At 39.2% G+C, this 21,806-nt stretch overlaps 1 protein-coding gene across 2 annotated transcripts in view; it reads left to right on the top strand.

Moving 5' to 3' along the window:
- LOC128645123 (protein-L-isoaspartate(D-aspartate) O-methyltransferase) overlaps positions 1-17,014 on the top strand; it is a 264,743-nt gene extending 247,729 nt beyond the window's left edge. Inside the window, exons 8-9 of one of the 2 annotated variants that reach the window (XM_053697890.1) lie at positions 4,862-4,992; positions 16,121-17,014. In XM_053697890.1, the coding sequence (XP_053553865.1) occupies positions 4,862-4,992; positions 16,121-16,133 (144 nt within the window). In that variant the 3' untranslated portion in view covers positions 16,134-17,014. Of the gene's footprint in view, positions 1-4,861; positions 5,032-16,120 lie in introns of both variants that reach the window. The other variant, XM_053697889.1, reaches the window with a different exon arrangement.
- The last annotated feature ends 4,792 nt before the right edge of the window (positions 17,015-21,806 follow it).

The raw sequence follows: 21,806 nt of genomic DNA, 5'->3' as shown, positions 1-21,806 counted from the left end.
GAGAAGGGCCTGAAATATCTACACCAATTGTCATTGGATACGGGTCAGATAGTGACATTTGAATCTCTTATAAAGCAATTTGATCTCCCGAGAAATAGTTTGTTTGCCTATTTGCAAGTACGTCATTTTATTAATAGTAAGGATTTGGGTAACTGATAGTAGTGGTTCATGGTCAGATATTAGAACATGTATTCAAAAATCTGTGGGGGGGACTTCATCCATATCATTGATATATAATATTATGCTGGCTAAACAGAGTCAAATATTTTTGGATAAAATATGTAATACATGGTTACCTTATTTTCCTAATATGAACCATGAGAAGATTAAGACAAGTTTTTCAGTATTAGGTAAATGTAGGGTTTCAATAAATTGGAAAGACTCTCACATGAAATTGCTGAACAATTATTATCTTAACCCCGCTAAATTGAAAAGAATGTTTTTAGCACAATAATTCTTATGTCCACGCTGTTCATATTTAAATGCAGACATTCTGCATATGTTTGGTCTTTGCCCAAAAATGTATCAATTTTGGAACAAAATTTTGGATGTCTCTATTAGGCTTGAAGAGATTATATTTCTTGAGGCTCAAACAGATAATCAAAATCCTTACAGAAACATACTAAATACAGTAATCTTATTGTCCAGGCATCTAATATTGAAAGCCTGGAAGGGTATAACAGCTCCTAGCTTCTCACTTTTTATTAGAGATATACAGAATCAAATCATTTTTTAATCACTTCACACACAATTATTAGGGGAACAAAAAATAAAAAAATTCCTAGTAGGATGGCTCCCTATAATTAAAACTTACCCTCACCAAATCCAAAAACGTATATTGAATCCTTTTTTGAGTTCTAATAGTTTTGCTGAACTAGTGAACTAGATGAATTCCCAGCATCATGGATCTCTCTATATAGAGAAATATACTAATGGTTATAAAACCAGCAAGTCAACCCATCTTCTGGAGTAGCGTGACATAATCAGGGGTCAATATTAAGGGAGACAGGGGGTGGGGATTTTATTTTATGTTTTGTGTTTTTTGTCGTCCCCCCCGCCCCCCCCCCCACCCCTTTTTTTTTTTTTTTTTTTTTTTTGAGATCTGTTTTCAAGAATGTGATACTGTGAATTGGAGCTGTAACTACTTAATCTAGGTTTATATTGATGTCTAGAATAAGGTAACACATTGTTCAGCTATGTCTAAAAAATAAGATAAGACAAGGTTTTCCTGAAGGGAAGCTAAAATTGAATCACAGTGTATAGAAAAAAATGACACAAGCTAAGGTAATGGCTATCCAGTAGAGTAGATTGTTGAGGTGGAGCTGCGTCTCCATGGAAGTTACAATATGTTTAGGAGCTGTGCCTCCACAATTTATCATTTTTATTTTTTTTTATTATTTTCCTTGTAATTTGGGTTGATTTGTTTTGCTTTTTATGTAATGTTGAAAACTGATAAATAAATATATATATATTAAAAAAAAAAAAGTTCCTTAGCGATGACAGAAGTAGCCAGGATAATTCAGTGGGCGGAGTCTCACTCTTGCCATCTGTCCGCGAACCACATCCCAGGGGTGGAAAACTGGGAAGCAGATTTTCTGAGCAGACAGACATTTCATCCGGGAGAGTGGGAACTCCATCCGGAGGTATTTGCCGACCTGATTCTCAGATGGGGCAGGCCAGAGTTGGATCTCTTGGCATCTCGCCAGAATGCCAAGCTTCCGAGATACGGGTCCAGGGATCCCCAGGCCGAGCTGATAGATGCCTTGGCAGTGCTTTGGTTCTTCAGCCTAGCTTATGTGTTCCCTCCATTTGCTCTCCTTCCCCCGGGTCATTGCTCGAGTCAAACAGTAGAGGGCTTCGGTGATCCTCATCGCTCCTACGTGGCCTCGCAGGATTTGGTATGCCGATCTGGTGGAAATGTCATCTCAGCCACCATGGAAGCTTCCATTTAGGAAAGACTTTCTCGTTCAGGGACCCTTCCATCATCCAAATCTAGTTTCTCTGCAGCTAACTGCTTGGAGATTGAACGCTTGATTTTATCTAAGCGAGGGTTCTCTGATTCGGTCATTGATACCTTGATTCAGGCACGTAAGCCTGTTACTAGAAAGATTTACCATAAGATATGGCGTAAATATCTTTATTGGTGCGAATCCAAGGGCTACTCATGGAGTAGGGTTAGGATTCCCAGGATTTTGTCTTTTCTCCAAGAAGGATTGGAGAAAGGGTGATCAGCAAGTTCCTTAAAGGGACAGATTTCTGCTTTGTCTATTTTGCTACACAAGCGTCTGGCAGATGTTCCAGATGTTCAATCTTTTTGTCAGGCTCTGACTAGAATCAGGCCTGTGTTTAGACCAATTGCTCCTCCTTGGAGTTTGAATTTAGTTCTTAATGTTCTTCAAGGGGTTCCGTTTGAACCTATGCATTCCATAGATATTAAGTTGTTATCTTGGAAAGTTTTATTTTTGGTTGCTATTTCTTCTGCTCGCAGAGTTTCTGAGCTTTCGGCATTACAATGTGATTCTCATCTTATTTTCCATGCAGATAAGGTGGTGTTACGTACCAAACCTGGATTCCTTCCTAAGGTTGTTTCTTATAAAAATATTAATCAGGAAATTGTTGTTCCTTCCTTGTGTCCTAATCCTTCTAAGAAGGAGCGACTGTTACATAATTTGGACGTGGTCTGTGCTTTGAAGTTTTACTTGCAGGCAACTAAGGATTTTCGTCAATTATCTTCCCTGTTTATTGTGTTTTCTGGAAAGTGTAGGGGTCAGAAAGCTACGGCTACCTATCTTTCATTTTGGCTGAAGAGTATCATTCGTTTTGCATATGAGACTGCTGGTCAGCAGCCTCCTGCACGAATTACGGCTCATTCCACTAGAGCTGTGGCTTCCTCATGGGAATTCAAACATGATGCTTCTGTTGCACAGATTTGCAAGGCTGCAATTTCTTTGTCTTTTCACACTTTTTCCAAATTTGATACTTTTGCCTCGTCCGAGGCTGTTTTTGGGAGAAAAGTTCTTCAAGCAGTGGTTCCTTCCGTTTAGGTTCCCTGTCTTGTTCCTCCCTTTCATCCGTGTCCTATAGCTTTGGTATTGTATCCCATAAGTAAGGATGAAATCCGTGGACTCATCGTATCTTGTAAAAGAAATGGAAATTTATGCTTACCTGATAAATTTGTTTCTTTTACGATACGAGTCCACAGTCCACCCTGTTTTTGTATGGCAGGTCTTTTATTTTGTTAAACTTCAGTCACCTCTGCACCTTGGCTTTTCCTTTCTCTTCCTAACTTCGGTCGAATGACTGGAGTGGGAGGGAAGGGAGGAGCTATATATACAGCTCTGCTGTGCTGCTCTTTGCCTCCTCCTGCTGACCAGGAGGCGATATCCCATAAGTAAGGATGAAATCCGTGGACTCATTGTATCGTGAAAGAAACAAATTTATTAGGTAAGCATAAATTTCCTTTTTTACTCCTTTTTTTTTTTTACACCTCACTTCTTGGCTATACATTATCTAAGGTATGAGTGAGGTTAGAGGTGTATTTATAGGCATTTTGAGGTTTGGGAAACTTTGACCCCTCCTGGTAGGAATGTATATCCCATATGTCACTAGCTCATGGACTCTTGCCACTATGAAAATAAATTAATTTATCAGGTTAGTTCTTACATAAATTATGTTTTTGGCAATTAGAAGGCCACGAATTGCAACTGTGCACCACACTTCTGAAAATTCCCACAGTGAAGGGGTTAATTGGTTAGCTGGCAAGGGTAATAGTATTTTAATGCAGGGATTACCCTCCCACCACTTCCTATCTCCCTGATCCCTCCCAAACAGCTCCCCCCCCCCTTCACATCCATACTCCTGACCACCATCTTAGGTACTGGCAGACAGTCTGCCAGTATGAAGTGTTTTTTTCTGCAGTCCCTGATCTCCCCCCCCCCCCCCCACCAACAACTCTCTTACCCTCCCAATTGTGTAGCAGTCCCCTCCCTGTGATTGCTACTATAGGGCCCCCCACCCATTTTTTTCTGCAGTGTAGCATGCCCCCCCTTCTAAATCTTTACTCTAGTGTAGTTTTTCTTTGATGAATAAAATAGAGCAAGCCGTTTTTAAATAATTGCTCAATTTACTTCTATTATCAAATTTTCCTCATTCTCTTGGTATTCCTTTTTGAAAATCAGGAAAGTAAGCTCAGGAGCGTGCACGTGTCTGGAGTACAATATAGTAGCAGTTTTGCTAAAATGGTATACATTTGCAAGAACACTAGTTGGCAGCACTTTTTCCTGCCATGTAGTGCTCCAGACACCTACCTAGGTATCTCTTTAACAAAGAATACAGTGAGAACGAAGCAAATTTGATAATAGAAATAAGAAAACTTGTATTTTATTTTTAAATGGTATGCTCTGTCTGAACAAAATAAATGTTTGAATTTGATGTCTCTCTTTAAATTTTACTTACTATGTAAAATATGCAGCTTAATAGAATAAGCAATACACTGCAACATAAAAATGTGGAATAAAAAAGACAAAGATTTCTGTGCTAGTTTTACTAGAGGAATGTAATCACTTACCATATGTTATAATAAACTCAGTGTGTGTATTTCTGTAGAACAATTACATGTGCGCTGCAAAACCATCTGCTTCTGATTTGAAAATACAGTTAAACAATTTCAGCTAAATACATTGATTTATTCTTAATGAAGAGCAGAAAAATGGGAAATAAGATATTGTACTGCATCTAGTGTTTCCTTCTAAGATTCACAAGTTCTATGGTAGCCTGGTCATGTGTCGCACACACTTCATTTTGAGCATATTCTAAGTGTGCCTTACGTTTTTTTTTTATTTGTTTTTTTAATGCCTGGCAGTTACTGAAGGAGTTGAAGCCAGGAGGACGTCTTATCTTGCCAGTGGGGCCAGAGCGAGGCAGTCAGGTCCTGGAGCAGTATGACAAGGGCACTGACGGAAAGATCACCAAGACTCGGCTAATGGGTGTAATGTATGTTCCACTGACTGACAAAAAGAAGCAGTGGCCAAGGTGAATGAAGGAAAATACCACTCAGGAAATAGCAGCAGTGTCTAATATATAATGCATCACGGTCATAAAGCAGCTCTCCCGTTTCTTACGTCTTTATTAAGTTTAACAAATGGACATTTCACGGTTTATAATAAATATTCTCATAAATGAGAGCAAGTAGAATCCTTTCATTTCAGGCCAACTTTTATAAATAAATAGCTGCATTTGACTATTGCTTTAATGCATAGAATATCCCACATACATTTTTGATGTGTATGGTCCCAGTATTAACAAAATAATTTCAGAAAATCAGCATCAAAAGAAAACAAAATATTATAAAGTTCTATTTCTTTCATGTGGCTGTACACGTCCTATCTTACTCTTAATTTGTTATCTACTGCAGTTTCATTTCCTGCTCTTTCTCATCCCTCTCATTAGGCAGTAGATATTCTATATACATTATCTTGTTTAAATAAAAAATAATAATAATATTTAGGAAAAAAATATATATTTGTTTAATGCACATTTGCATACTCAAGGTTACAACATATTCTGTACCATTGGGTATTCATGCCCCATGCCCAGTAGGTAGAAACTTCCCTGATGTCTTCACTATACTGATGAAAGACAAACAAACAAGAATGGGTTTACAAGAACAAGCTCCCGTTATTCCTGAAGTACTCCTAATGGACCATGTGTCAAAGGGATATGGAAGCAAAAAAGAAAGTTTTTATGATTTTATATATCACATTATAATTTAAAAAAATGCAATTTACTTCCTTTCTCAAATGTACCTTGCCTCATTTCCATGAGTTTGCTGAAATAGGTTTAGGAGTATGTACATGTCTTACAGGGACACTAAACACAACATTTTTCTTTCATGATTCAGGTAGAGAATACAATTTTAAACAATATTCCAATTTACTTCTATTATCTAATTTGCTTAATTCTTCAGATATTCTTTGTTGAATAAATAGCAATGCACATGGGTGAGCCAATCACACAAGGTACCTATGTGCAGCCACCAATCCGCAGCTACTGAGCCTATCTAGATATGCTTTTCAGCAAAGGATATCAAGAGAATTAAGCAAAATAGATAACAGAAATAAATTCGAAAGTTGTTTAAATTGCATTCTTTTTCTAAATCATGAAATAAAAAAAATTGGGTTTCATGACCCTCTAAGGACTATCTGTATAACATTATTAGTACTCAGTGTGTGTGTGTATGTGTGTATGTATATATATATATATATATACACACATACACATACTACAGGTCACTGCTGCAGATACTCACTTCCCTCCAGGCTGCAGCACCATGCCGACCAAGTTGTGGGATTTATTCACAAAAAAGAGAATGGGGGCGCTAAACGCTATAAAATTAAAAATATCTATACCGTGAACAATCAAAATTAAATATACAATTCAAATATATGGAAAAAATCTTAGTGGTATATATGTGTATATATATATATATATATATGTGTGTGCTTCCTTAATTGAGCAAAAAAGAGGAAAACATTGAAAACTAAAAATGAAAGTGCAATAAAAATAAAATTTAAAAAGAAGAACAATGTCCTTTTTGTAGATATGGGCTATTTTCCGGTAGTGGCTGCCTCCTCCTCACTGGATGGTCCAGATGGAACTATGGTAAATGAAGAGAAACAGAGGGGCGCCTCATGTGTAGTATCGTCAAATGGAGACACAAGTAAAAAATGACAATATAGCCAAATGAGTACTCACATACTCCAAAAGCACACCTATGTGCTGGTAGGGACAGGCTTCAGATTTATAAAGGTATGACAGCTCACCCGTTCAGTCGCGCTCTCAATGCTGTGGTGCTGGGAAAGGAGTAGAGACACAGATAGAAAAGTATAACCAACAATATTTGCTTAGTTGTTTAGATGGGTACTCACATACTCCAAGAGCACACCTATGTGCTGGTAGGGACCGGCTGCAGATTTAGTCAGGTGTGGCAGCTCACCCAAAGGGGCAGTCTTTTGTAGCAGGTACTGTTATGGAACAGTGAGTGCAATAATCCAAAATGAACTGTTCAAGTGTTAAAAAAGACCACTTGTATATAGTTGCTGGCAGTAGGTAGGTAGAGGAATCCACTCAAGAATATAAAATACAAGGATTTATTAAAAACAAGTTAAAAAACAACACACAGGTTGATAATGAAAAGTGGATATAGGGGTTAACAATGTTACCCCAATCTTTGCAACGCGTTTCTCGGTTCACAGACCGTTTCATCAGGCATAGTATAGATCTCATTCCTACCTCTGCCTTTTATACCTAACTAAAAAGCAAACAAACATTTACCTCCCTTCAAATGGGTGTTTTTCTAATTACTGAATAGACCACACCTGTCGAGTGTGGGAAGTGTCCCTAGTTACAATATCCTACATTGCAAATATTAAATCTTTAATAAACTTTACTTATTTACAAAACATTGCAGGTTCAAGATAAGCTATGGCAAATGAGTGATTGTGAATATCTACATAGCTAGAAACAAGATTTACATTAGCCTGTGCTGCTGGAAATAGAGGGTTAAAATGTACCACTTATAATGAGTGTTAAATTAGCCTTCACAATCGGAACATCATTGATCGCGGACTATTTGAGCCAAAAATATGCCCTTACACTGGATAGATTTCTTTTATAAACTGATGGTCTGTTCGTTCATAAATGTATCCACTTTGGAACTTAATGTCGGTAGTTTGTTTACATATTATGGCTCGTGGTAAATTTTTATTGGTTCTCGTACATCGTCAGGAGTAGCAAAATTCTGTTATTAGTTACAAACGTGTGATGTAGGAATGAATAAACACCGCCTGATCGATCACGGCTGCACACTGCATTATTCACCCATACCTTAACAAAATGTTAATATAGCACATTTTAAAATATAATGTTATCTAAAAAAGAAATGTACCCTTACACAAGGTAGGTTTCTTTTGTGAGCTGATTATCTATTTGTTTAACGGTATATCTACCTATGACATTTTGTAACTTTGTGTCGATCTTTTCTTTACATGTTAGAACTAGTGATCAGTTTTTATTGGTTCTCCTACATCGTCAGGAGTGGGGAAATTTTGTTATTGGTTGCAATTGTGTGGTATGGATGTAAATATACACCCCTACACAATGCTAATATAGCAAACTATAAAATACAGTCTTATAGCCCCATTGTCGGGAAAAGGAAGTGACGATGATCAACTCTCCATGAATGTGCCAGCTATAAAATGTAGCGTAACATAATCTATGTGACTGTACTTAATGCTTATGGCTAAGAAGGAAATTTGAACTTTTGCACGATAAGGCTAGATGCCACAGGAATGGGTCCAACAAAAAGAGAAAAACTAGCCTGCAATGAGTTCTAAAAAAGAATTGATGTGGATGACAGGTGTTGTGAAGATCCCGTGTGTGTAACTATGCCAGTGATAACTGTTCATAAAATTAATTGAGATATGGAGATAGTTTCAGTGAAGTGAACTGAACTGAAGAGGCTAATTATATATAGTGTATAAAAAAGGAACCTAAGTGGTAACTAATGAGAAACACTGGTGGGACTATTGGATATGTGAGAAGGGATCTAAGTGATATCTAAAAGGCCGCCAGGTCTAATACTTCATTTAGACCAGAGGGAAACAGTGTCTGGAATTTGAAAATCCAGTATGTTTCCCTCTGGCAGATCCTATTATGGATGGAATATGTTCCAATGGAGTGATAGAAAAAGTATGGCGATGTCCTTGATGTTGGACCGTGCTATGTCGTGAAACAATGTGTTTAAGTGGTTGTTTTTTAATATTTCTTAAATGTTCACTCCATCTGGTACGTATTTTTCTGCAGGTGCGGCCTAAATATTGAAGGCCGCACCTGCAGGTTAGAACATATATGACATATTCAGTACTACAGTCTATTCTATTTTCAATGGGGAATAATTCTCCTGTGGTGAAACATTTCACAGATGTGTAGCCGTGTGTGATAAAACTACACACATGGCATCTTAGCTTATTACATCTATAAGTTCCCGGTTTCGATCTTCTATCTACAGAAGATATGAAGTTGTGTATATGATTCTTTTTTGATACAACTATCTTACTGGATGCCAATTTTTGTTTAAGAGTTGGTGCTCTTCGAAATACCACTCATGGAGTGTTGCAAATGCTATTCTTCAGAATAGGGTCCTTGCGAAATATTGGCCAATGTTTTTGCAAATTTTTTTTAATGGAACCATGTTCAGAATTATATTGGGTTATAAAAAGGGGGTCCTTTAAATTACTATTATCTAGTTTAGTTTGACCTTCGGGTTTAGGGGCTAAAATTATACTTCTATCCTCATTCCTTGCTTTGAGAAAACTGTCTTCAATTAACTTTGCAGGATAACCTTTTTCTCTAAATCTCCTGACGAGAACTTCTGATTGTTGGTCATAGAGAGTTAACGTGCTGCAGTTTCTTCGGATGCGCCTGAACTGACTATAGGGGATGTTGGTCTTCCAGCTGTTAAGATGGTTGCTGGAGAAGTGGAGAAAGTTGTTGCTATCCACTTCTTTAAAATAGGTGGAAGACACAACACCCCCCATGTCATCCCATCCAAGACAAACATCCAGAAATTCAATATGTTCAGTATGTAAATTGTGTGAAAAAGATAGACCCATACTATTGGAATTTAAATGATTAACAAATGCTATAGCCTCATCTGTGGACCCTTCCCATATAAAAATGAGGTCATCAATGTACCGGCCATAGAATACCAGGATTGCCTCCCAGTTAGTGTTGTAAATGTATCTTCAAAGACACCCATAAAAAGGTTGGCGAAACTGGAGGCAAACCTGGTACCCATGGCCGTACCGTTGATTTGTAGGTAGTACTCATCTAGGAATTGGAAATAATTGTGTGCTAAAATATGTTCTATACAAGTTATGATAAACTCTTGTTGTATTGAAGGGAGATAGATGTCATTTCCAGATAGCACCTTATGGCCTCTATCCCTAATATGTGATCAATATTGGAATAAAGAGCCCCTACGTCACAAGTGAGCCAGAGGGAGTGTTCTCTTCTTCTAATGTTCTGTAGTTTGTTCAATAAATCGGTAGTGTCCTTGATGTAAGCTTAGTTACGTATTTTTGCAATAATAAGTCAATGTATTCAGATAATCGATCAGTAAGACTGTTAATCCCTGAAATAATGGGTCTATCTGGAGGTTTTGTCCGGTTTTTATGGATTTTGGGTAAGTGGTAATAGAATGGAGTGCTTGGGTGATCGGGTAAGAGATATTGTTTCTCTTTCTTATTTAGGATCCCTTTGTGGAAACCATCTAATATTAGATTTTTATGAATCCTACTATATTTATTTGTGGGATCACTATCTAAATTTTTGTAATATTCAATATCAAAAACAATACGTTTCGCTTCAGCAATGTAGTCGGGATAGTCCTGTAGGACTATCCCTCCGCCCTTATCTGCTTGGCGTATTATCAAAGTTTGATAATACGCCAAGCACTCCATTCTATTACCACTTACCCAAAATCCATAAAAACCTGACAAAACCTCCACCTGTCATCCACATCAATTCTTTTTTAGAACTCATTGTGGGCTAGTTTTTCTCTTTTTGTTATATATCTGGTCATCACCACCTGTTCACATATTACACTAAACCCTAACCATATTTACCTATTAGGAATGGGTCAAATTAGGGCATCAATTTTTGATCATATTGTATCAAGTTATATTATACTGACACACACATTTCACATTCCCAGTTGATATAATTCTTTCTTTCTTTACACCCTGGGTTTATTATTTTGGACACTTTCATTCACACATTCACATACGACACAATTTTTTCTCTTCTCATCACATTCTTTAATTTACTCAAATGCTAGATTGCAAGTGTTGTGTTCACATACACGTAAATTCCATTTCACACTATGATATATTGTCTGCGATCAGCTTTTAATAAAGTTGCAGTTTTTTGTTTTTATACCAGCGGTCCATTATCATATATCATATGGACACCCCCCCCCCCCCTTAATCTTTTTTGAACCATTTTTTATTTGACACATAAATTCATCAGAAGTAATCTTGAGTCCGTATTACAACGGAATTACTTTGAACCCTTGTATAGATAGATATGCGCCCCATCATGCATCTCAACTCATATTGGTTAGAGATTACCAAAGCTAAAGGAATACATATATAAACTTGGACCCATTCCTGTGGCATCTAACCTTATCGTGCAAAAGTTCAAATTTCCTTCTTAGCCATAAGCGTTAAGTACAGTCACATAGATTATGTTACGCTACATTTTATAGCTGGCACATTCAAGGGGAGTTGATCATCGTCACTTCCTTTTCCCGACAATGGGGCTATAAGACTGGATTTTATAGTTTGCTATATTAGCATTGTGCAGGGGGTGTATATTTACATCCATACCACACGATTGCAACCAATAACAAAATTTCCTCACTCCTGACGATGTAGGAGAACCAATAAAAACTCATCACTAGTTGTAACATGTAAAGAAAAGATCGACACAAAGTTACAAAATCGTCATATGTAGATATACCGTTAAACGAATAGATAATCAGCTCACAAAAGAAACCTACCTTGTGTAAGGGTACATTTCTTATTTAGATAACATTATATTTTAAAATGTGCTATATTAACATTTTGTTAAGGTATGGGTGAATAATGCAGTGTGCAGCCGTGATCGATCAGGGGGTGTTTATTCATTCCTACATCACACGTTTGTAACCAATAACAGAATTTTGCTACTCCTGACGATGTACGAGAACCAATAAAAATTTACCACGAGCCATAACATGTAAACAAACTACCGACATTAAGTTCCAAAGTGGATACATTTATGAACGAACAGACAATCAGTTTATAAAAGAAATCTATAAAAAAAAATTTTTTTCATAAGTGGTACATTTTAACCCTCTATTTCCAGCAGCACCGGCTAATGTAAATCTTGTTTCTAGCTATGTAGATATTCACAATCACTCATTTGCCATAGCTTATCTTGAACCTGCAATGTTTTGTAAATAAGTAAAATTTATTAAAGATTTAGTATTTGCAATGTAGGATATTGTAACTAGGGACACTTCCCACACTCGACAGGTGTGGTCTATTCAGTAATTAGAAAAAACACCCATTTGAAGGGAGGTAAATGTTTGTTTGCTTTTTAGTTTGGTATAAAAGGCAGAGGTAGGAATGAGATCTATACTATGCCTGATGAAACGGTCTGTGAACCGAGAAACGCGTTGTAAAGATTGGGGTAACATTGTTAACCCCTATATCCACTTTTCATTATCAACCTGTGTGTTGTTTTTTAACTTGTTTTTTTTTTTTTTTTTTTATTTAATTTTTATTGAGGTATAAAGTATGATTTAACAATTCAAGTGATAATTCGCAAGACATGTAAATACAGAAAGGTATCACATTAACACTGGGAGAAGAATATAAATATAAACAAAACATTAATATATTCAATATCACCAGATATAGTCATGTCATACAAGGAAGACAATTATTATCTAGTCATGCGAATAGAAATAAGAAAATGTAACCTCATGTTTTCTGTTATATAGCATCCCCATTAGAGTATATTAACTTAAAGACATAACGCATGCCCCTAGAAAAATATAAAGGCCACTCTTGGACCTCCTGAAATATAACTATGTTGTAGTAGGGGCCTTGGGGAAAGGAGAACAAGGAAAATGGGCCTCTCTTGGACCCAGAATGTAGTTGAAGAAGGTAGGTAATCAACACTAACATATAGTGAGTTACTTTAACAAGTACCAGTTATATACTTATAAAGGAGTTACTGAGAGTGATGTATAGAAATTAATACACTGTAAGTGAGTTCCTTAAACAAGCAGCACCTGGGTATATATTATTATATTATTTAGACAAGCAGCTATTGGGTATACTAAAAGAAAAGGAATATTAGCTGATATTGAGCTGAATTAAAGTGTTCTGAATCTTTAGTAGTCTGAAACGTATTTGGACAGAAAGATGTTTGAGCGCTAGCATAGGGTTATGCCCTCTTTCAGCAGTAACAGTTAATGTGTTCTATCCCTTTAGCAGTCTGAAACATATGAGTAAGTTACTTGAACTACTTGAACTAGCAGCACCTGGGTTGATATTAGTAAGCTATTGAAACAAGCAGCTCCTGGGTATATCAAAAGCAGGGGGAATGTTACCTGATATTGGGCTGCGTTAAGGTTGGGCTAAGTCAATGTGTACCAAATCTTTAGCATTCTGAGACATATTGGGACGCTAGCACAGAGTTATGCTAAAATATTACTTTTACCCCAGAACAATATTGCCCTCCTGCAGCAGCGGTAACCGTAGCCATCTGTGTAGTTATCTAAGCAGTATTTTTACCCCAAGATAGTGCATTCTGATACATATTATAAAGAGTATAACAGACGCTGATTTAGCCAGTGCATTTATATCCTAGTTACGCTGACACAGAGTTATACCTCCTGTCCGCAACAGCTATTTATATTATATGCTAGCACAGAGTTAATAAACATATGATGTCCGTGTTCCAGTGGTCCAGGGTCCTGCTGCTGCAACGTGCGTTCACAGTGTCAATAGGATAACGTCAAGTATGGGTGAAGGGTTAAAGGTAAACAGACATACACAGAAAGACTTGCAGTGGAGTGTTACTGAGTTATGCAAGTCTAGTCGCAGCAGCTAGACACAACAATAAGCAGTTGTATAGATCCCAATAGCTCAGGACCCCACTTAAAAGAAAAAACACTCATCTAAATCGCAAGCATAAGGCCACAGCTGAGCGTATTATAAAGTCTATTTTGAGGGTAATTGTATACTAACTTCATTTTCCAGTCCATCTGAATAGGGTATTATGAAATTCAGTGTGCTGCGGCTGTGACCTGTCAGTCCGTGAGTAACTCTTTCTGACACCTACCGAAGGCTGTCTGATAGCCCCCAGGGTCAAAGGGCCGACAGTAGCAAGGTGCGTCCATGCTGATCATGGGTTGACAGAAAGCTCCCCGGGCTGGTAGTCGATCTCTCAAGCTCACTTTGTTCACCGGAAGACAATTATATGTGACCGTGAACCTCATCTCTGCGGCCCCGGACTCCACAGAAGCACTCTTCTTACGATAGGCAAGTTTCATCTCGGGTTGAGTCAGATCCCCCACTGTCACCCTCCTCTCGCTGGCATCTGTGAGGTGAGTTATTTCTGGGCCTGAGAATGCGGCAGTCGCTTCAGCGCTGGCTGCGCTTGCCATTTCAGTTGCGATCAGCTGTTGTCTGGGGATTTGCAGTTGCCTCTCGCTAACGACCGAGATCGCACACGGGTAGCCACCAATTGCTGGGGGGTACTTAACAGACAGGCTCAAGTGCGGTGCTACCGCAATCGGATCCTGAAGTTGAGGTGTTGTGCCCGATAAGCTTGTAATAGGCTCCTGAAGGCTTGTGTCCCTGTCGGTTTTCTCTGCAGGGTCTCCTGGCTTCATGTGTCTGTGCCCAACCTGTCTGACCAGCTCACGGAGTCCACCACACTCAGTTTCCCATGATTGTAGTATCTTCTCATGGTGATCTTGCAGCAGCCTTGTCACGGCTGCAAGTAGCATTTCAGCGCCAAACGCCATCTTTATTGGCTACGTGCTGATGAGAAAGGCACTGAAATCTCCTGCTGTCTATCTTGTACAGTAACAGTTGCACAAAATAAATATTGTTTAGTGTTGATTCCAGATGAAATGTATGAACAGTCTTGTGAAGCAGTGATAAACTCCTGCCTTGTAACCCAGTTTCCCGGGGGAGGTATAATGCGGCAGCCCTGGTCACGCAGACGGTCGGCCTTTCAAAAGGTAGCGATCACTTTGTGGCACAGCTGAAGAACATAGGCGATCAGCAATTTCGATGTGGATTTGTGTTTCCAACTATCTCAGACTATTTCAGAGCATAAATTTGTTCTGTTTTGGACGAATGTCCTGTAGTTAAGGCTTTTAAAGATAATTAGAGCCAGGAGCTCCATAAAAATGCGTCTTGCCGCTTCAGCTATAGGCTCCGCCCCCCTTTTAACTTGTTTTTAATAAATCCTCGTATTTTATATTCTTGAGTGGATTCCTCTACCTACCTACTGCCAGCAACTATATACAAGTGGTCTTTTTTAACACTTGAACAGTTCATTTTGGATTATTGCACTCACTGTTCCATAACAGTACCTGCTACAAAAGACTGCCCCATTGGGTGAGCTGTCACACCTGACTAAATCTGCAGCCGGTCCCTACCAGCACATAGGTGTGCTCTTGGAGTATGTGAGTACCCATCTAAACAACTAAGCAAATATTGTTGGTTATACTTTTCTATCTGTGTCTCTACTCCTTTCCCAGCACCACAGCATTGAGAGCGTGACTGAACGGGCGAGCTGTCATACCTTTATAAATCTGCAGCCTGTCCCTACCAGCACATAGGTGTGCTTTTGGAGTACGTGAGTACTCATTTGGCTATATTGTCATTTTTTACTTGTGTCTCCATTTGACGATACTACACATGAGGCGCCCCTCTGTTTCTCTTCATTTTCCAAAGTTGTGGGATTTCAACACCTACAAATCTCTGCTGACCAATTACTTCTGAGTAGCTGCTTGCTTCTACTGAGCATGCTCAAAGTATATCAAAATAAGTCAACACTTCTATCTCAGCATCTATTCTCTGGGATGGGGAAGTATCATTTTAAAATGTCATTGTTTTTTTAATGTTTGTTCCATTTGTATATACATGCTGCAGGTCTTCCAGGTTCCCACAACACTCTGAGCATGTCTTAACATATCTTCATATTGTTATTTTTATTTTTCACTAGAAAATCAAACTGCATGCTAGATTTGATAAAAATTGGTGCAGTTGTTTTTACAATATGTTTGGCTAATAGTTTGCAATGTAGATTGATTAAAGCACCTCTCTTCAAAAATAATTACAAAAATACTGAACCAATTTACTTCACAGTTTCAGCATTTCTGGTTGAAATTTGCAAAGACAAAACATTTCTTTTTAGTTGTGGTTTTATTTTAGTTATCACCGTTTTTTTTTTTTTTTTGAAAATTCATGTTCATTCTGCCTCTGTTTAGGGATGAACACTGAAAAAAAGACATCTCAACTGCAAGGTAACAGCATGAGGACAAGAAGAGCCGGTTTCCAAGCAAGCTGGTGAAAATATGAGAAGCAATTAAGAGCAGGGTAGCTCTAATGTCCTGGTAGTGAGGCAGCAGGGTGGTGGTGGCAATCGTTTGTCTAGAATAATAGAGAGATAGCAACTTATTTGGCTTTCTGCAGTTTGAACAGTGCTTGACTATCAGGTGGGAGCTCACAGATAGGTAAAAATACTTGTTATACAGAACTATTAATTAATATAATGTCAACTGCACATATTTAGATTACCTGGGCCTTGCTGTTCCACTATGTATACACAATGTGAATAAAATGTCTGAAAAACTAAGAATTATTAATACAATATAGTACAATTTCATTATCATAATTGTTGTAATCACAAAACAATTTTTTTTTATTTTGAGATCTGCCCAGGCAGTGGCTGTGCCTTTTGAAGCTTTTGGTATCACAGATTCTTATTTATTAAATGTCCTTCTCTCACACAGCCTAGTTTCCCTTCTGCAAAACAATTACTAAGAAGTTGTTTTTTTTTTTGTTTTTTTACTGTTAATGTGAAACTTGTAGAATTAACAAAGCATAGATAAAAATCTAGTCTTCTTTAGGTTCCTCTCACATTTTTAGCTGTTTTTTTACATTAATAAACAGTTCCTGTCATGTTATACTGTATTTTAGAAGAAGGAACTTAATTTTTTTTTCAGCTTGTTAAATAATTTAAATGAGATGTAATTATAAATATTCTGTATGCGTTGGCATTCTAAAAGCATGAATATTTTGTCTGTATTGTACTATTGAATTAAATTCACTGTATACTGGAAATACTGATTCTAAATAAAATAATATATAGTTTTATAAAAGCTTACAGTATTCAGATTCTTTTTTTCTATCACTGTTGGTACTGTCTTGAAATAGTGTATTCCTCTTGTAAAGGTGAATCCAGTCCACGGGTTCATCCATTACTTGTGGGATATTCTCCTTCCCAACAGGAAGCTGCAAGAGGACACCCACAGCAGAGCTGTCTATATAGCTCCTCCCTTAACTGCCACCCCCAGTCATTCTCTTGCAGCTCTCGACAAGAAAGGAAGTATCAAGAGAGATGTGGTGAATTAGTCTCGTTTTTTTACCTTCAATCAAAAGTTTGTTATTTTTGAATGGTACCGGCGTTGTACTGTTTTTACTCTCAGGCAGAAATTGGAAGAAGAATTCTGCCTGGAGGTTTGATGATCTTAGCGGTTTGTAACTAAGGTCCATTGTTGTTCTCACACATAACTGAAGAGTATGGAAAGAAAACTTCAGTTGGGGGGACGGCCTGCAGATTGCCTGCTTTGAGGTATGTTCAGTATATTTTTTTCTAGAGAGATGATAAGGTCTAGAAAATGCTGACAGTGCCTGGTATATATTTGAGGTAAGCCTGATACAGTGATTTAACAGCAACTGGGATCATGCTTGCAAAAAAGGGTAATATTCATGTTAATACTCGTATTACTTAGTGTAAAAACGTTTGCATGTTTTATAGTAAAAACGTTTTTTTCTCTGAGGGTGATAAATCATTATTTTGGGGCCTAGTTTTCCACATGGCTTGTTAGATCACTCCTAAAAAAGGCCCTCTGACATTCAGTGCATGGTGGGAGGGGCTATTTTCATGCACTTTATGCGCAATTAATCTTCAGACTGAGACATACAGCTTCCCTAAAGGAGTCCTCTGGCATCTAGGACCACTATAGAGGGTGTTTTTCCTGCAAAAAATCGTGTTTAAGGGCAGGTAGGGCCACAGCAGAGCTGTGGCAGTGTGTTTGACTGTTTTTTAATGGTTTTTCCATTTTTCTAATCCGTTTTGGGGCCTAAGGGGTTAATCGTCCATTTGCAAGTGGGTGCAATGCTGCTTTAGTCTCTTATACACAGTGTAAAAATTGTGTAAAATGGACAAATACTTTGCAGTGCCTGTTTACACTGATGTTTTTCCAATCCCTAAGAGGTTTTCAGAAATTATTACGAAGGAATGGGATAGACCAGGTGTACCGTTCTCTCCCCCTCCTGCGTTTAAAAGGATGTTTCCCATAGATGCCGCTACACGGCACTCGTGGCAGACAGTCCCTAAAGTGGAGGGAGCAGTATCTACCCTAGCTAAGCGTACAACTATACCCATCGAGGACAGTTGTGCTTTCCTGGATCCAATGGATAAAAAAATTAGAGGGTTTCCTTAAGAAAATCTTTATACAACAAGGTTTTATTCTCCAGCCTCTTGCATGCATTGCCCCAGTCACTGCTGCAGCGGCTTTCTGGTTCGAGTCTCTTGAAGAGGCTCTTCAGGTGGAGACCCCGTTGGATGATATCCTAGACAGGCTTAAAGCTCTTACGTTAGCCAATTCATTTATTTCTGATGCCGTTTTTCATTTAACTAAGCTAACGGCTAAGAATTCAGGTTTTGCCATTCACGCTATGGCTTAAATCCTGGTCAGCTGACGTTACTTCAAAGTCTAAGCTTCTCAACATTCCCTTCATTGGGCAGACCCTATTCGGGCCTGGACTGAAGGAGATCATTTCTGATATTACTGGAGGGAAAGGTCACACCCTTCCCCAGGATAGGTCCAACAAATTAAGGCCTAAACAGACTAATTTTCGTTCCTTTCGGAACTTCAAGAGTGGCGCAGCTTCAACTTCCTCTACTACAAAACAAGAAGGAAATTTTGCCCAGTCCAAGCCAGTCTGGAGACCTAACCAGGCTTGGAGCAAGGGAAAGCAGGCCAAAAAACCTGCTGCTGCCTCTAAGACAGCATGAAGGAGTAGCCCCCGATCCGGGACCGGATCTAGTTGGGGGCAGACTTTCTCTCTTCGCCCAGGCTTGGGCAAGAGATGTCCAGGATCCCTGGGCTCTGGAGATTGTTTCCCAGGGATATCTTCTGCATTTCAAAGCCTCATCTCCAAAAGGGAGATTATCTCTCACAATTATCTGCAAACCAGATAAAGAGAGAGGCATTCCTACGTTGTGTTCAAGACCTTCTGGTCATGGAAGTGATCCACCCAGTTCCAAGGGAGGAACAGGGCCAAGGATTCTATTCAAATCTGTTTATAGTTCCCAAAAAAGAGGGAACTTTCAGACCAATCTTGGATCTCAAGATCCTAAACAAATTTCTCAGGGTCCCATCCTTCAAGATGGAGACTATTCGAACCATCCTACCTTTGATCCAGGAGGGTCAATATATGACTACCGTGGACTTAAAGGATGCTTATCTCCACATTCCGATACACAGAGATCATCATCGGTTTCTCAGGTTTGCCTTCCTAGACAGGCATTACCAGTTTGTGGCTCTTCCCTTCGGGTTAGCCACGGCACCAATAATCTTTACGAAGGTTTTAGGGTCCTTACTGGCGGTTCTAAGGCCACGGGGCATAGCGGTGGCCCCTTACTTAGACGACATTCTGATACAGGCATCGACTTTTCAAATCGCCAAGTCCCATATGGACATTGTTCTGGCCTTTCTGAGATCTCACGGGTGGAAGGTGAACGAAGAAGAGTTCTCTCTCCCCTCTCACAAGAGTTTCCTTCCTAGGAACTCTGATAGATTCAGTAGAAATGAAGATTTTTCTGACAGAGGTCAGGTTGTCAAAGCTTCTAACTTCCTGCCGTGCTCTTTATTCCACTTCTCAGCCGTCAGTGGCTCAGTGTATAGAAGTAATCGGCTTAATGATAGCGGCAATGGACATAGTTCCGTTTCCCCGCCTACATCTCAGACCACTGCAACTTTGCATGCTCAATCAGTGGAATGGGGATTACACAGATTTGTCCCCTCTGCTAAATCTGGATCTAGAGACCAGAGATTTTCTTCTCTGGTGGCTATCTTGGGTCCATCTGTCCAGGGGAATGAGCTTCCGCAGGCCAGAATGGACTATAGTGACGATAGATACCAGCCTTCTGGGCTGGGGTGCAGTCTGGAACTCCCTGAAGGCTCAGGGTTCGTGGACTCAGGAGGAAGCCCCCCTTCCGATAAACATTCTGGAACTAAGAGTGATATTCAATGCTCTTCAGGCTTGGCCTCAGCTAGCTGCGGTCAGGTTCATCAGATTTCAGTCAGACAACATCACGATTGTAGCCTATATCAACCATCAGGGGGGTACAAAGAGCCCCCTGGCGATGTTGGAGGTTTCAAAGATAATTCTATGGGCAGAGGTTCACTCTTGCCATCTCTCAGCTATCCATATCCCAGGAGTAGAGAACTGGGAGGCAGATTTTTTTAAGTCGGCAGACTTTTCATCCGGGGGAGTGGGAACTCCATCCGGAGGTATTTGCCCAGTTGATTCATCTATGGAGCAAACCAGAACTGGATCTCATGGCGTCTCGTCAGAACACCAAGCTTCCTTGTTACAGGTCCAGGGATCCCAAGGCAGCGCTGATAGATGCTCTAGCAGCGTCCTGGTCCTACAGCCTGGCTTATGTGTTTCCACCGTTTCCTCTGCTCCCTCGTCTGATTGCCAAGATCAAGCAGGAGAGCTTTTCTCCAGGAGGGATTGGAGAAAGGATTGTCTGCTAGTTCCTTAAAGGGACAGATTTCTGCTCTGTCTATTCTTTTGCACAAATGTCTGGCTGAGGTTCCAGACCTTCCGGCGTTTTGTCAGGCTTTAGTTAGAATTAAGCCTGTGTTTAAACCTGTTGCTCCGCCATGGAGTTTAAATTTAGTTCTTAAGGTTCTTCAAGGGGTTCCGTTTGAACCTCTGCATTCCATAGATATTAAACTTTTATTTTGGAAAGTTCTGTTTTTAATAGCTATCTCCTCGGCTCGAAGAGTTTCGGAGTTATCTGCTCTACAGTGTGATTCCCCTTATCTGATTTCTCCAACATAGGTGTGTCCGGTCCACGGCGTCATCCTTACTTGTGGGATATTCTCTTCCCCAACAGGAAATGGCAAAGAGCCCAGCAAAGCTGGTCAAATGATCCCTCCTAGGCTCCGCCTTCCCCAGTCATTCTCTTTGCCGTTGTACAGGCAACATCTCCACGGAGATGGCTTAGAGTTTTTTAGTGTTTAACTGTAGTTTTTATTATTCAATCAAGAGTTTGTTATTTTAAAATAGTGCTGGTATGTACTATTTACTCTGAAACAGAAAAGAGATGAAGATTTCTGTTTGTAAGAGGAAAATGATTTTAGCAACCGTTACTAAAATCGATGGCTGTTCCACACAGGACTGTTGAGAGGAATTAACTTCAGTTGGGGGAACAGTGAGCAGACTTTTGCTGCTTGAGGTATGACACATTCTAACAAGACGATGTAATGCTGGAAGCTGTCATTTTCCCTATGGGATCCGGTAAGCCATTTTTATTACAGAAAGAAAAAAAAGGGCTTCACAAGGGCTTTCTAAGACTGTAGACATTTTCTGGGCTAAATCGATTTATATTTTATACTCCATAGCCTTGAGGAATTATTTTAATCTTGGGAATTATGTAAAATAACCGGCAGGCACTGTATTGGACACCTTATTCTCTAGGGGCTTTCCCTAATCATAGGCAGAGTCTCATTTTCGCGCCTGTATTGCGCACTTGTTTTTGAGAAGCATGACATGCAGATGCATGTGTGAGGAGCTCTGATACATAGAAAAGACTTTCTGAAGGCGTCATTTGGTATCGTATTCCCCTTTGGGCTTGGTTGGGTCTCAGCA

The sequence above is a fragment of the Bombina bombina genome, chromosome 1, assembly GCF_027579735.1.
Source record: "Bombina bombina isolate aBomBom1 chromosome 1, aBomBom1.pri, whole genome shotgun sequence".
NCBI classification, from domain to species: domain Eukaryota; kingdom Metazoa; phylum Chordata; class Amphibia; order Anura; family Bombinatoridae; genus Bombina; species Bombina bombina.
The sequence above is the reverse complement of the archived record's forward strand: the minus strand, read 5'-3'. Positions and strand labels throughout refer to the sequence as shown.